This window comes from Alosa pseudoharengus, unplaced genomic scaffold (assembly GCF_046254945.1).
Source record: "Alosa pseudoharengus isolate Yale_2024_CS ecotype anadromous, Long Island Sound unplaced genomic scaffold, YU_APseudo_1.1 YU_APseudo_1.1_scf_20, whole genome shotgun sequence".
Taxonomy (NCBI): Eukaryota; Metazoa; Chordata; class Actinopteri; order Clupeiformes; family Clupeidae; genus Alosa; species Alosa pseudoharengus.
In genome coordinates this window covers 18187891-18204376 of record NW_027468664.1, presented here as the reverse complement: position 1 = coordinate 18204376, position 16486 = coordinate 18187891, and the positions used below count along the sequence as shown (strand labels likewise).

Here is a 16486-nt window from a genome sequence, read left to right as displayed (position 1 = left end):
ACACATGCAACAAAAAAACAAACAAACCCCAAAAACAAACAAGAGGCCTGAGTGACAGATTGAGATGTTTGGGGCATTTCTTCCCTCCATTTATGCACATCCTGTCTCATTGTCACTCTGCCACTCCGTTTTTTAAACATTACCTCACAAGCCAGACACGCCACACCAGAGACATTTCATGGGGGGGGGGGGGGGGGGGTGACTCAGAACACAGACATCTATGATGACATAACACATCAGACACACTGTACACAATGATTTTACGGTGATTAATATTTACTCAACTCATTTTAAACCCCTTTTGAGTTTCAATTCACTACCGCTTTTTTGTGAGAATAGAAAATTGAGATAAAAGGGGAGATAAAGAGAGAGAGAGAGAGAGTGATAGAGAGAGAGTGATAGAGAAAGGCAGAGAGCAGGAAGGAAAGAGGGGTGGGCAGTCTAAAAGCAGTTAGGATGGTCTTTCTGTTGGGAAAGTGGAATGAGTTCTACCACCGAAGGCAAGAGACTAGCACATCGATTATTTGGATATACAACATCTAAATGAAAAAGAATATAACTTCAGAGGAAACTCTTCAGAGAATCGATCGGAACCACAGTCTTGCTTACTTTGTTGTGCTCTGGGTCAGGCTTTGAGACAAAGGCCCAACGTGAACGTCAGTGACTACAGGAAAAATGCACAGAGGACCTCAGCATCTTTTTTTGCAGGATTAGAGCAAAGGATACTGATAAGGCAGTTCAATCTGTTCATTCGAAAATTTTTGCCTCAAAGTTTTGGTTTCAAATTTTGGCAGTTTTTTGCCCTTCAGTAAATGCACATTTTGAGGCCTGTTTTGAAGTTGAAAGCAACTTTTCTGTCATCCAACGCATGGGGAGCCTGTTCAGCATTCATCTGTGCCGTGGGAGTATGGTTTTAAGTGTCTTGCTGGAGTGGATCTCTTTTATAAACAGAAGTACTAAGTTAATTGCCCGTTACGATGCAGAGGAGTAAAATCTTTGCTTTCATGATTATACTTACATCTGGAGTCTGGGTAAGTTATGAAGTTTGAATTGTTATCCGATGTATCAATGCCATATTGACATGTTGTCTGGTTAAAAACACTTAGAGAAAACATGGTTATTTTTTTTTAATTGATACTTGATGTCTGGAGGTACAATTTTTAGAGTGAAAGTGTTTCCTGATCACAAAGCCCCGACTATTCTTTTTCAGTGTGCACCTGTAGATGACACACAGGGATGTGACATCAACCACCCCGATGCCATCACCAACGTAGATTCCATTGTGATTAAGTTCACCACGACGGGCAAAGAGTGTGCATTTGGAGTGACAAACAGAAACACCAGTGGTGACCCAAAAGTAACAGATTGTCATAAAAGTCCGGGATCTGAAGATGAGTACCAGTGCGAGCTTCAAAGTTTAGAGCCCGGGACCGCTTATCATCTGAGAATAGAATCCAAGACAGATCGAGCACAAGCAAATGTGTCCTTTACCACATGTAAGTGACAGGTTCTGTTCTTTCATTTCATTTTCTCTTTTGAAATATGCGGTGTATATGCTCTATTTAATTATTGCATATTTTTACACATCTATTGATCAGCTATCCATACTGTACACACAAATGCTTATAGTTGTACTAAATCATGTATTCTTGCAGAATAGTGTCAAGGTGTTGATGTCTTGCATTTTTTTGGACATTTGCACACCTGTTAAATGTGAGCGATAGCAGTGGGAATCACTGCCTTTTTATTATGCAATTAAATTGCTATTGTAAATCTAGATGAATAGTTGTTATTGATAAGATGAAATTTGTCTGTATATCTGATTTGTCAGTTTTGCTGGTGTGATATAGGTTGGAGGTTGTCTAATTGCTGATTGAATTATTGTATGTTACGACATAATTTAAATTTCTCACTGTATGAAAATTCCAGTTTCATTTCAGAAATATTTCAAATAGTCAAGCAGTTAGACAATGAGATTACAAGGCAGTGTGTGCTTGCAGTGTGCAGTATGTATGTGTGTGTGTTTGTGTGTGTGTATGTGTAGTGAAGTGTCAGAGAGTGTACCTTCTGTGTGCATTCTTGGCAGGCGCCCAGAACAGAAGTCTGACCCTAAGTGTGTATTTCCAGACTGGCTTGTCCGCTCCCCAGCCCTTTCCTGCCTCCATTGTTTCTTTGTTCTAACGGATGGGGGGAGTCCATGTGTGTGTGTCTGCTGTGTGTGTGTGTGAATGTGTGTGTGTGTGTGTTTCTCTTGTGGAAAGGACAGATAAAAAGCCCTTGACCTTCACAGCACGCAACCTGCTCTCTTTACCTACACCTCTGGCCTTCTCTGATGTGGTTTTCCGTTGGTCAAAAGAAATGCTGTCACACCAAACACTATTTCAGGCAACCAAACAAAGAATCTCACTTATCTGAACTTTCAATTCACTATAAAACAGTAGAGTACAATGGACAGGCTTTTGAAGAGAGAGATTAATAATAGCCACATTGATAAAAAACAATCATGTACTCTTCATTCTGTATTTTATCTATTCTCTGGCTTAATGGATGTACTTTAGATACAAAACATTGATAAGAATGTGATTATTTTAATAATTTCAGTTATTTGCAGCCAGTTATTTCATAATAACATGTGTGAATCTTTCAATGCTTTGTTGACAAAAAAATAATTCTACTTGAAATGTAATGAGCGAAATGGTTGAAGTGAAAGTGAAGCATTGGTATTGAAAAAAACAACAACAATCAACTTAGTAATCAATTAGGCTAGCTTATAAGCTAACTAATTTACACATCATTCTCCTCAACAGAATTAAAATAGGTGGACTACTGAATCCGAAAGTGAAAGAGAAAAACTACGCCTTTATCAGATATAACCACAGGTACAGAACCTGTCAATCAGCCCGAGTGTTGTACAATAAAGCTACCAGCCCATGAATCTGGCGACACCACTGTCCCTGGATGTGAAGAGAAGAGTAGTTGACTGACAGCAGACATAAACACACTTGGAGTGCCCGTAGACCAGAGATTGGCCATTGTTCGCCGCAGCGAAGCAGAGGCAGCCTTGGCCGTTCCCTCCTTAATGGGGCGCCAGGGAGGAAGTCGTAAAGAAAAGGCTGGCAATTCTGAGGCAGGGCTGGACTAGTCTGTGGCCCCCCTGGCCCGAAAAAGGTCCCCCCTTCCCCCTAATCCCAAACCTGGCGTTCCCACAATGCCCCCTCGGGGTGGTGGTGGTGGGGCCAGCGGGACCCCCCCCCACCCCAGCGGGAGTGTTGCTCTTTAGGCAGAAGGGGGAACAATCCTATCAGGTTCAGCATCTCTGAGCTCTGGGCGCCCTGGCGTGAGTTCACAAGGCAAAAACACTTGGCGAGGCCTCTGCCACACCACACCTCTGCTGTGGCATTGTGTAACGGCCACAGGCCTGACCTGATTCAGGCAGTCAGGGCAGGGGTTAGTGGTCACCACCTTAAACTTTTAAAATAATCTCATGAGGAGAGCACAGTAAACGTAAATGTGGCTCGATGGTGTTTTATGCCCCCAACGTCGTCTTCCAGGCAGTGCTGTCACCGTCAACTTAAAGGCATCTAATACTAACCCTAACCCTATCCTTAGCCAATGCCTAACCCTAGCTCCTTCCAGGCAGCGCTGCCTTGAAGAAAATGTTGGGGGCTTAAAACACCAAGAAACGTAAATTGTGAGTGTGCTAGTTGAAGGTGCAATCTGTGACTCTCAGTTTAGTGTATGTGCTCAAAACCAAACCATAAACCATTCCAGCCAATCAATCCATTGCTTCAGGACCGTGATCGTTGGCTGTTTAACTCAAATATCCATATAAACTTTCATTACAATTTCAGACTGCATTTTTAACGGGTTTAATTGGCCCTATACCTACTCGGACTGATCTCATTGTCTCTCTTCCAGGTCCGTCTGCAGTTGAGGCCCTCCAGGTCTCTGGATCCTATGAAAGCCTAGACGTTTCCTGGCAGCCTGGCCCAGGCAGGGTTGATGGTATTCGGGTACTGCTCGTCGACAGTCTGGGCCTAAACACCACCTGGAATCAAACTCTGGAGATCACAGCAACATCCTACAGCTTCAGGAGACTGGTCCCTGGACGCCGGTACAATGTCACAGTGGTGGCGGAGGCAGGGGGCCAAAGAGCGCTGCGCTTTATGGTCACTCAAACAGGTAGGGGGGGAATGAGTCGGTTTTACATAATTGAGTATCTAGATCACTGTGGTTGTGGCAGAGTACATTTCCAAAGACTGATAAAACTATAAATGATAGATAGATAGATAGATAGATAGATAGATAGATAGATAGATAGATACTTTATTGATCCCCAGGGGAAATTCAAATTCAAATGAAATGATGGTGTACAGCTTGAGATGCATGAGGGCGCCACTCAATATTTATTAATTCTGGGCTAGAAAACACTCACAAAAAGCAGTGTGGGGGTTGCCAGGTTGGTCATTTTCCGCCAGAGGGGTGCGTGTGTTTGGGATGCACTAGGCTACAGTGAGAACCCTGTCTGGCACTTGAAATAGGATGAAAACATGGACTCAGCAGCTCCATTTGCTGTGAGAACTAAACTATGGGAAGCACAAGTACATAGAGATAGAATATCAGGGAATGAGGTTGATAATGTGTGTGTGTGTGTGTGTGTGTGTGTGTGTGTATGTGTGTGTGTGTGTGTGTGTGTGTGTGTGTGTGTGTGTGTGTGTGCTGCCAAAAGTGCTGAATGTGTGGGAAAAAGACAATCAAGGCCAGTGTGATCAGAATGTCAGAAATCTATCTGGACCTGTTGCACTTCCTTATGCAATCCTTTCCCAGCGCTCTTTGTGTGAATGTGGAATGTGTGTATGTATGTGTGTGTGTGTGTGTGTGTGTGTGTGTGTGGATGTATATGTGTGTGTGTGTGTGTGCATTGCATTTGCATGCATTTATCCTTTTGTGAGAATATCCATCCTTATGCTATGAAGTGGACTTTTCTTAGGTCATTGACACTGAGCTTGGTTGCCTTTTTCAGACAGTTAATTAATTTAATTCATGGCTTTTTTATTCACTTCCCTTCTTATAACCTGACTATAACGACGACAACACATAGTCAAATGTGTGTGTGTGTGTGTGTGTGTGTGTGTGTGTGTGTGTGTGTGTGTCTGTGTGTGTGAGTGTATGCATGTGCATGCTGTGTCTGTGTGTTTTGAATGTTCCACTATATTTTGAGTTGGCTTACCACCGCCCTGCCTGTGTGTATTTTTCCTGTTGCCACCAGGCTCACAAAGGACTCCTCATCCTCCACTGTTATGTCACCACCTAGGCCCTCTCACTCAAATTCACTCACATACACGCACACGCACACACACACGCACACGCACACGCACACACACACGCACACACACACACACACACACACACGCACACACACAGTACACACACACAGATACACACACGCACGCACACACACACACACACACACACACACACACACACACACACACACACACAAAGACACGCACAGACACAGACACAGACATGCGCAGACACACGCAGACACACACACACACACACACACACACACACACACACCTTTCCTTTTGTTCCACTCACTCCCATTTCACCTCCTCCACCTCCATCTCTTCCTCTGATGGCCCTTTTCCGCTCATCTTTATGCTCGTTCAGCTGTGTGTGGGAACAGTTGATGTGAAGATATGAGAGAGGCATAACTGTTAACTAAACTCAGACCAAGCTGGGCATTAGTAACAACATAATGCTCACTATGTATTAACAACTCACTACTCACTAAATAATGTCTGACAGCTAAGAAAACATACTGGTAGCCCGGTACCCATTTGAAGCTAAAGAAAGATACAGAATAGATACAGATAGTCACTCTGTATCTATCTATATGTTTTAGACAGTGTTGTCCAATTTGATTAAAAGTTAATTATTTTCTTACTTTCAAAATCACTGTATCATCACTTACACTTACATGCTCTCTCTGTCTCTCTCTCATACACCTACATATTCTCTCTCTCTCATACACTTACATGCTCTCTCCCTCTCTCTCTCTCTGTCGTACACATAGTACCTGCCGCGGTCACCAATCTGAAGCTGGACGATGAGGCCAGCCAGGACAGCCTGACTGCATCGTGGGGGCATCCGGCAGGGGACGTGGACGGCTACCTTCTCGTCCTCTCGGCCGGTGGGTCTGTCCTGCAGGAGAGGAACCTCCCGTCCAACGCCACCGAGGCCATCTTCCAGCAGCTCACCCCCGGTCAGAGCTACAGCCTCTCCGTGTCCACCACCACCAACGGAGAGTTCTCCAACCGGACCAGCGCCTCTGGACAAACAAGTGAGAACATCAGCCTGTGATACTGATGGTATTTCAAGCAATACATGAATTAACGTTATGCCAAAGAGGTGCAGAGATTGGTTTGTGTCAAACTGCCAACGGAGAGGGCTTGTTGCTAGTTTGATGCTCAAATAGATATTTGCTCATCAACTCAAAGCATCATGATTAATTCAGCTATCACAGTAACTGAAATTGAGCCAAGGCACAGCATGTTTATTTGCTGATGCAACCAGCTTTATCCAGCATGATATTCAGAACAAATCTGTAACAATTTGGCCATGACTTGGCCATGACAGACACAGGAAATGGTATTTGCGTGTTCTGAATGTGAACATCCCTTCCTCTGGTCTTCCCTCTCTCTCATCTCTGTGCTCTGTGTGCTGCAGGCCCAGCCGGAGTGTCTGAGCTCACTCTGAGGAGCCTGGCCGACTGCAGCGGTCTGAAGCTGACATGGTCGCCCCCTACTGGCGTGTGGGAGCGCTACCGCGTGCTGCTGCTGCTGAAGGGCTCTGAGGTGATGGCCAACCTGACGCTGAAGAAGACGGTGACGGAGCTCGACCTCGGGGACCTGGGCCTGGGCCCTGGGGATGCGGACAGGGCTGCGGTCATCGTGGAGAGCGGGACACTTGCCACGGCCAAATACTGTGATGGAGGCGCAGGTATGAGACAGCACAGCTTTCCTATTGAGAAATCCTCTTGTGAGAACTTGTGCGTCCTAGGATGTGGGTTATTTTCTTGCAAATACATAACACTGTTTCAGCAAAATACTGTTTCTGGCATATTACATGCAATATTTCTAGGCAGCAGTGTTCAAACAGAATACACATTGTACAAGATCTGTTCATGGATGTTATATGCATGGTATAAGTATATTACTGTAATAACCAGCAATGTTTTCTTGAGGGTTTTGTTTTTAAAGTGTCCTAAAAGGTTGTTGATTATTTGATATCTTGATCTTGATCTTAGCCCCTGCTCCTGTCTCCGACCTGCACATCCGTCACGCGGACGAGACGTCGCTAAGCGCCATGTGGAGCCACACCCCTGGCTCTGCCCCTCGGAGCGAGTACAGGGTGGAGCTGCTCCATGGCAATACTACCCTGGGGGTCAGGGAGTTGGACGCAGATATGAGGGAGTGCACCTTCAATGTGCTCACCCCTGGACGCGCGTACCAGATCAACGTGCTGACCATAACTGGGGCCTTTTGCAGCTCCGCCTCAGTGACCGGGAGAACGGGTAAGGCTGCTTAAAATAGTTTCTATACAACCCCAAATCAGAAGAAGTTTTGACATAATGTAAAATGCACATAATAACAAAAGGTAATAATATACACATCGGTAACACTTTATAATAACTACACACAATTCATCATTTATTAAGTCTTTGTTACTTATTAGTTAATGGTTTGTTCATCATTAGTAATTTCTAATTTATCATCAGTAAAGCATTTGTTCACACAGTTATACATAGTTTGTTCATAGTAAATAAGCCTATATCTTAAATATGTTTATACATTATTGTTAATACTTAATAAATGATGCAATAATATGTTTTTAAGTAATATTTCCATTATTTAACAGTTGTTACATACACATGCACTAATGATTAGTTAGGGTGAGGATACATATTTTATAAACCACTTCCTAATACTATAATTAATAATTAACTCAGGAGTTACAAATGGTTAGTTAATGATATTTTGTGAGCTCATCTAAAGTGAGGACATTTTATGCCTTGCAACACATTTACAAATGAGTTATAAAGTTTATACCTGCATTTATTCATTTAGCCGACACTTCACCCAAAGCGACTTACACATGTCAATGAAATTAAAGGGCAAGGCCACATTGGTGGACGCGGGGTTTGAACCCCCAACTTTATGGGTTACTGCATGTTAACCCGGCTCCCTATCCACTAGACTACCTCTGCCCAGTGGTATTACAACAGTCAATTCAAAAATATAATATAGATATGCGTGTTTACTATGAACAAACCATTTTTAACTGTGTGTAAACATGATTTACAGATGAGAATTAATGTAGGAATAATGCTTTACAAATGAAGAATACAGCATTTAATAATAGTTTACAGATGTTTAATAACAGTGTTTAGTAGAAGAAAACAGAAACTCTTGCATAGTTGTAGGGCTTTCTATCTGGGCCAAGGTAGCGTAGTGGATAAGGAGCTGGACTAGCATGCAATAGCCTGGAAAGTTGGGGGTTCAATTCCCGGCTTTCACTGTTATGTCAATGGCCTTCAATTTAATTGACATGTGTACGTCTCTTGTCTGCTAAATGAATGAATGTGAATGTAATCTTTACAACTCATTTGAAAATGTGTTGCAAGGCATAGAAAGTCCTCACTTTAGATAAGCTCACAAAATATCATTAACTAACCACTTGTAACCCCTGAGTTAATCATGAATTATAGTATTAGGAAGTGCTTTATAAAATATGTATCCTCACCCTAACTAATCATTAGTGCATGTGTATATTGCATAATTTATTAAGTATTAACAATAATTCATAAACATATTTTAGATATAGGCTTATTTACTATGAACAAACCATTTATAACTGTGTCTACAAATACTTTATTTATGAGAATTAACATAGGAACAATGCTTTACAAATGAACAAAGCATTTTGTAATAGTTTGCAACTGGTTTATAATAAGAAAATGATTTCATTATAAGTGGTTGTTTCATTACTTATTACTGTAAGTATAAATCATGTACTTACAAACATATTTTTTGGATAGGCTTATTTACTATGAACAAACCATGTATAATTGTGTGAACAAATGCTTTACTGATGATGAATTATGAATGAACAAGAAATTACTAATGATGAACAAACCATTAACTAATAAGTAACAAAGGCTTAATACATGATGAATTGTGTGTAGTTATTATAAAGTGTTACCTACACATCTTATAAATCCATATTTAGCAGTAAGAAGGTCATAGACTATTTCATGGAAAATATATGCTCATTTTGAATTTGATACCAGCAACATGTTTCAAAAAAAGTTGGGACGGGAGCATGTTTACAACTGTGCAGCTTCACCTCTTCATTTAACAAAATTTTGTAAATGTTTAGGAACTGAGGAGACCAGTTGCTAGAGTTTTGAGAATGAAATGTTGTCCCATTACTGCCGATAGGATTCCAGTTTCTCAACAATATGGGGTATTCTTTGACATGTTTTCTTGGACAGGCCATTTTAGCATCTGGACTCTTTCTCTATGGAGAAATGCTGTTTAAATATGTGCAAGTCATTTTGGCATTGTTTTCCTGAAATTCAAGGTCTTCTCTGAAAAAGACATTGCCTGGATAGCAGTATATCTTGCTCAAAACATGTATACATCATTCAGAATTGATTGTGCTTTGCCAGATGTGCAAGATACCCATGCTGTAGGCACTAATGCACCTCCACACCATCATAGATGTTGGGTTTCGAACTGAGCACCAAAACAAGTTGGATAGGTTCTCTCCTCTTTAGCCCAGATGAGTCCATGATTTCCAAAAAGAAATTGATTGGTCTAACCACAGGACTTTTTTCCACATTATCTCAGTCGATTTTAAACAAGCTTAGGCCCAGATAAGATAGTGGTATTTTCTGTATCATGTCTCAATACAATTTTGGCTGTTGTATAGTTTAAAACTTTTGAATTGAGTATCAAACTGTGTACATAGACAATGGTTATCAGAGGTTTTCCTGAGCCCATACAATGATTTTCTTTACAGAAACAGGTCTTGTTTTCATGCTGTGCCATCTGAGGTCCAAAAGACCACAGCCATCAAATATTTATTTTCAGCCCTTGTTTGCAAAGATTTCTCTGGATTCTCTGAATGTTTTAATTATATTATGTCCTGTAGATGATGAACTCCCCAAATACTTCACAATTTCATGTTAAGAAGCATTAAAATGACATTGCTTCATTTGTGCACACAGGTTTGCACAGAGCGATGAATACCCCTACATCTTTATTTCTAAGAGACCCTGCCTCTCTGGGATGCTCTTTTTCATACCCAATCATGTTGCCAGTTACCCTAATTAGTTGTGAAACATTCCTCCTTTCATTTTCTTTATCATTACACAACTTTTCCAGCATTTTGTTATGCCCGTCCTAACTTTTTTTGAAACATGTTGCTGGTATCAAATTCAAAATTAACATCTATTTTCCATGAAATAGTCAAATTGGTAATTTTCAACATTTGATATGTTGTCCTTTTTGCTACTAAATATGAGTTTAGGAGATTTGCAGATTATTACATTCTGTTTTTATTCACATTTTACACATCCCAACTTTTTCTGATTTGGGGTTGTATAACTAATAATAAAATAATAGAATAAAACAAACTGATTTAATGCGGCATGCTTCAAGCAAGAGAATGATTATATTCTGAAAATTAAAATGGCCAGATTTCTGTGTTTACTGTAAACATACTACTGTATGTATGTTATGCGTTCATATACAGTATTTGTCTGAATGTGTGTGTGAGGAGGGTAAGTGTACGAAAGAGTATTAGGGCCACATGAAGAGAAAATATTTTTGAAAATTCCGAGTCACAAATTTGCGAGAAACAAAGTCAGACATAATTTCTAAGAAAAAAATACTCAAGATAAAACTCAAAATTTCTGACTCTGAATTCTGAGATTTTTTTCACGGAATTTTCAAAATTATTTTCTCTTCATGTGGCCCTCATACTCGTCCGTATAAGTGCGAGTTGATTTGTATGTGTATATGTTTGTATTTCTGCTTCAGGGAGAATTAATGCAAAAGAAGTATATGCGGTGGTCTGGGCACATTGCTTGTTTATTGCTATAGACGTTCTATTAAATCAACACGACACATGTGTTTGCGTTGTGCATAAACTCATGTGTGTGTGTTCATGTAATCTCAGCCCCTTTCGAGGTGCGTCAACTGAACATCAGGAACAGAACAGCCGACTCCCTGCAGGCCACCTGGATCCCGACGCCGGGGGACCTGGACTCGTACCGACTGCTGCTGTCCCACGGCGTCCAGCTGGTCCTGAACGAGAGCGTGCCGGCCAACGCCACCTCCCAATGGCTCCGGGGCCTGACCCCCGGCGCCCCCTACAGGCTGCAGGTCCTCACCCTTAGCGGAGGCCTGGCCTCTAAAGCTGTCCTGGCAGAGGGGCGCACAGGTAACACAGCAGGCATCTCACTGCTCTCACAGCAGTGCACCCAGGCAACCATGCACCTACACAAACAGAGAGGAGTGGGAAATATGGAGAAATTTAAAGAGGCAGGCAAGCAGGCAGACAGACAGACAGACAGATAGATTTTCTCAGACATTTTGGTTAATCATGTTGATAACAGGATATAGTGGGTGTATCAAAATTTCTATTTAAAAAAACACAAGTTAAGAGCCTTCATCCAGTAGCTTCATTAACCAGTGTTTACATACTCTACTTCTTACATTTAAGACCTACAAGAATAGTGCTATATATTTTTGGACAGTGTGAATTATTGTTGATGGTTTCAGGCCCAGGTTAGATAGGGACAATAATTGTGTATGGGACTATTTATAAACAAAAGATTCTATGGGAACAATCTCATGATTTAAGACAGAGGGTCCATAAGTAGTTTGTGCATGTTTACGTGTCTGTCCTTACAAAAACCTTAAGAAAAATGCAGGTCCACCTATTGTCCCAGAAATTAATTTGCAGATAAGATCGGCAGAAAACAATGTTGTGTTCCTATGCCATGGGAATCTGCGGAATTTTCAGGAAGCGCTGTATGGACAACACCAAACGTCAGGGACTCTATCAAAGTCTTCCTGTCCGGACTCCATTTGTTTTCCCATGGAAAAGTGAGGCTATTTTTGGCAGAGCGCTTCCAACTCTTGATTAACTCTGCAGTGCTAGTCCAAACAATGGGACAAGCACAAGGATTTCAGTGAATCTTTTGTCCAACTGGGGGTATAAAGAACATCAATCATCAGTTTCACAGCAGCAGATTCTCCAAGGGAATACTGAATGTCCTGTCTTATTACCATGATATATATATTTTTTTTTTATCCGACCTGCATTTAAATATCATGAAAGAAAACTTGAATAAGCTTATCTTCTCTGAGTTGGATTCTTATCTTGTCACCTGTTGCCCTGTGGCTTTTATTGAGCTCACAGCTGAGCTTAGGCCTATGCTGGGGACCAAGGGGCCCCCAGGGAGAGAGAGAAACAAGACACATGCGAATGTTGATTTCCTACTCTTTCTCACCCCCGCCTATGGTTTTTTTCTCTGCCTCTTATTCTTGATTTCCCCTTAGTACCCGCTGCTGTTAGCGAGGCCACCGTAAGCAATAACGGTCGGCCTGACTTCCTTAGCGTTTCATGGAAACCGGCACAGGGAGAGATTGATAACTACCAGGTCCTGCTGAAATACGGCGACACGACCGTGCACAGCCAGGTGCTGTCCAAGAGCAGCCACGAGTGCGTCTTCAACTCCTTGGTGTCAGGTAGACTGTACACCATCTCCATCGCAACGCGCAGTGGCAGCTTCGAAAAAGTCACCATCGTTAAACATCGCACACGTGAGTTTCGGGAGGGGGACAGAAGATAGTAATTGCACGTGGACTTTTGGAGATATGCATATTAAGATATTATATTATATTATATTATATTATATTATATACTGTAGAGCTTAACAATCAGATACTGATCGGACAATTAATTTCCTACACAGAGCCTTCAAGCGTTCAGAAACCAACAGTCACCCACTCAGCTCGCGACAACTTCCTGAAGGTTTACTGGTCCCATGCTGCTGGAGATTTCGATAGCTACGAGGTGGTCATCAAGTACAACAACACGGTCAAACAGAAAAAGAAACTGGACCGCTCCCAGAACGAGTGCAGCTTCGACTCCCTGGTCTCAGGGCGCCTGTACACAGTCACCGTGTCTACTTGGAGCGGAGACTATGAGACCAGTGTATCCACCGACGGAAGAACATGTGAGTCAAAAATGTCTCTCTGATAATAGACAAGGAGTCATTAAAACGGTGAAAAACTTGTTCTTGTCAATTTGCCATCTAGTGGTAAAAAGTGGAAATTACATGTGGTAATGATATTTTTTCACACAATCAATTTGACATCAAGATTAGTTTAACAATAAAGCCAGCTCTGAGTGCAGTAGGCTATTGATGCCAGAAGTATCCCTTTTTTGTATGGGCTGTCTCACAGATATCATCACTGTAGATATGAATTACCCTAATGTGAAATGATGCAGACAACATTATTTCTCTATTGTGTTGACCATAACAGCAAATATAAACCCCATCGCATGTGTGTGTGTGTGTGTGTGTGTGTGTGTGTGTGTGTGTGTGTGTGTGTGTTTCGTGTACACGCAGTGCCTGCGGCAGTGCAGTCACTCGCCCTGGCTGGAAGCAGCAGTGGGGTGTTGTGGGTCACCTGGTCTCGGGCACTGGGGGACGTGGATCACTACGAGGTGCAGCTGCTCTTCAACGACACCCAGGTGTTCCCTCCCGATAAGCTGGGCAGCGACGCGCATGAGCACCGATTCTTAACGCTCACCCCAGGGCGCCTCTATAAGATTGTGGTGTCGACGTTCAGCGGTGACTTCCAGCGGCCTCAACGAATTCAGGGACGCACAGGTGTGTGTGTGTGTATCTGTGTGTGTGTGTGTGTTTGTGTGTGTGTGTGTGTGTGTGTGTGTGCGTGTGTGTGTGTGTGCGTGTGTGTGTGTGATTGTATGTCTGTGTGTTTGTGTGTGTGTGTGTGTGTGTGTGTGTGACTGTGAGCGGAAATAGTTAAGAGGCAGAGACAACACCTGACATTGGAGACAGAATGTTATGTCATTGATCTGGTTATTTAATTTTATTTGATTTGACTGGAAGTTTTCCTGAACATATACAATGAACAAATGAACAATTTATGCCTGAAATATCACCACAGCACAGTTCACAGAGGTCACATAGTGGTCTAATCACTACACTGCGTGACTTCTGTGAGTGATCCTCTATGTGGATGTTGTCTAGTGGCTCAAATCCTAACTGACTAAGCATTTTATAAATATATAAAAAAAAAAATTTTAATTCACCGTTACAGTTAAAATTTAGACTTAAATGTGCTTCGAGCACTTAAAGTGACCAGAAGAGAGTATCTATCATCAGTATCCTCTACGAGTTGAGATGTGGCACTCATCCATCTCTCCCCCCGTTTCCTTTCATTTGACCCCAGTGCCTAGCCAGGTGAGAAGCCTCCAGGTGATGCCTGGGAGCCACAGCGGGTCACTGAGGGCCGCCTGGACCCCTGGGGAGGGGGACGTGGACTCGTATGCCATCGCCCTGACGCTGGGGGGTCAGGTGCAGGCCAGCCGCGAGCTGCCCAAGCAGGTGACGGAGACAGAGTTCCAGAACCTTCTTCCTGGCCAGCTGTACAACATCACGGTGCAGTCTGTGAGCGGAGCGCTGGTCAATGATTGGACCAGCAGCGGCCGGACAGGTGAGTGAGGAGGGAGGGAGAGAGAGAGAGAGAAGTGGAGAGAAAGAACAGACTGAATGCAATGCAATTGACAAAATCAGTTTGATTGCTTTGTTTTCTATTGGAATGTCCAAACTTTCTGCACGTTTCTGTGCAGAAACATGATGCCATTTCGAGCTGAACTCTTGTATTTTTGCATGTGTGCATGTATATGTATGTATGTATGTATGTATGTATGTATGTATGCATGCATGCATGTAAGTATATATAACATATTTGTTTGTCTTACAGTCCCATCTGCGGTGACTGCCCTGCAAGCGGACACAGAACACACCACCCACAGCCTGACGGTGACGTGGGAGCACCCGACGGGCGTGTACGACGGCTACGTCCTGCAGCTGCTGGACGACAACAACGGCGTGGTGACCAACGCCACGCTGCCCACCGCCGCTTCTCGCCACCTGGTGCAGGGTCTGACGCCTGGCTGCTGGTACCGAGTGCGTCTGCAGACGCTCAGTGGGGGCACACGCAGCCCTGACGCCAGCGCTGAGGGACAGACACGTAAGACGCATGCACGCTCGCACACACACATACAGTACATAGACACACACACACACACACACACATAGACACACACACACACACACACACACACACACACATAGACACACACACACACAAACACACACACACATAGACACACAAACACACACAAGCACACACACACACACACACACACATAGACACACACACAAACACACACACACACACACACACACACACACACACAGACACACAAGCACTAATGGATCGGATCATGGAAAGCTTTATAACTCTATGCCTTCCTCCCCAGGTCCGGCTGCGGTAAACGGCCTGGCCGTGCGGACCAACACCACCAGCGAGCTGAGCTTCCGCTGGAGCGGCTCCGAGGGCCACGTAGACAGCTACGGCCTCTACCTCTACCGGCAGGACGACACAATGCAGCACCACAGCAAGGTGGGGCCCGGCGCCCGCAGCTGCACCTTCCGCGACCTGCAGCCTGGCACGCTCTACAAGATCGTGGTGCTGAGCCACAGCCGGGACATGACCAACGACTCGTCCATCTGGGCGCGCACCGGTAAGCTGCTGCCACCGGGGCCACCACAGGGAGTGTACTAAAGTAGCAAGTATAAGTATAAGTATATATACTTTTTTGATCCCGTGAGGGAAATTTGGTCTCTGCATTTAACCCAATCGGTGAATTAGTGAAACACAAACAGCACACAGTGAACACACAGTGAGGTGAAGCACACACTAATCCCGGCGCAGTGAGCTGCCTGCTACAATGGCGGCGCTCGGGGAGCAGTGAGGGGTTAGGTGCCTTGCTCAAGGGCACTTCAGCCGTGGTCCACTGGTCGGGGCTCGAACCGGCAACCCTCCGGTTACAAGTCCAGAGTATAGTAGCTAGCTATTAGCTGCAATAGCTCTATAGTGACACGCAGTGTTGCTAAAGTAGTTAGCTATTAGCTGCAATAGACCTATTAGTGACACACAGTGTTGCTAAAGTAGCTAGCCATTAGCTGCAATAGCTCTACTGTATAGTGACTTGGTAAAGCATTGCAGAATCAGATTACAGAACACTGTATACATATACCTGCAAACATTGTAAGCATATGTGTTACGATATTAGGAAGTAG

The 16486-nt window shown here is 43.4% G+C and overlaps 1 protein-coding gene across 1 annotated transcript in view; it reads left to right on the top strand.

Annotated features, from left to right (window-relative positions):
* Positions 1-422: 422 nt before the first annotated feature.
* Positions 423-16486, top strand: part of ptprb (protein tyrosine phosphatase receptor type b) — a 52099-nt gene continuing 36035 nt past the window's right edge. Inside the window, exons 1-13 of the mRNA XM_076296771.1 lie at positions 423-1031; positions 1211-1496; positions 3919-4182; positions 6083-6349; positions 6736-7008; positions 7316-7582; positions 11254-11517; positions 12642-12905; positions 13058-13321; positions 13718-13981; positions 14568-14831; positions 15102-15371; positions 15664-15927. Of these exons, the coding sequence (XP_076152886.1) occupies positions 978-1031; positions 1211-1496; positions 3919-4182; positions 6083-6349; positions 6736-7008; positions 7316-7582; positions 11254-11517; positions 12642-12905; positions 13058-13321; positions 13718-13981; positions 14568-14831; positions 15102-15371; positions 15664-15927 (3265 nt within the window). The 5' untranslated portion in view covers positions 423-977. The remainder of the gene's footprint in view (positions 1032-1210; positions 1497-3918; positions 4183-6082; positions 6350-6735; positions 7009-7315; positions 7583-11253; positions 11518-12641; positions 12906-13057; positions 13322-13717; positions 13982-14567; positions 14832-15101; positions 15372-15663; positions 15928-16486) is intronic.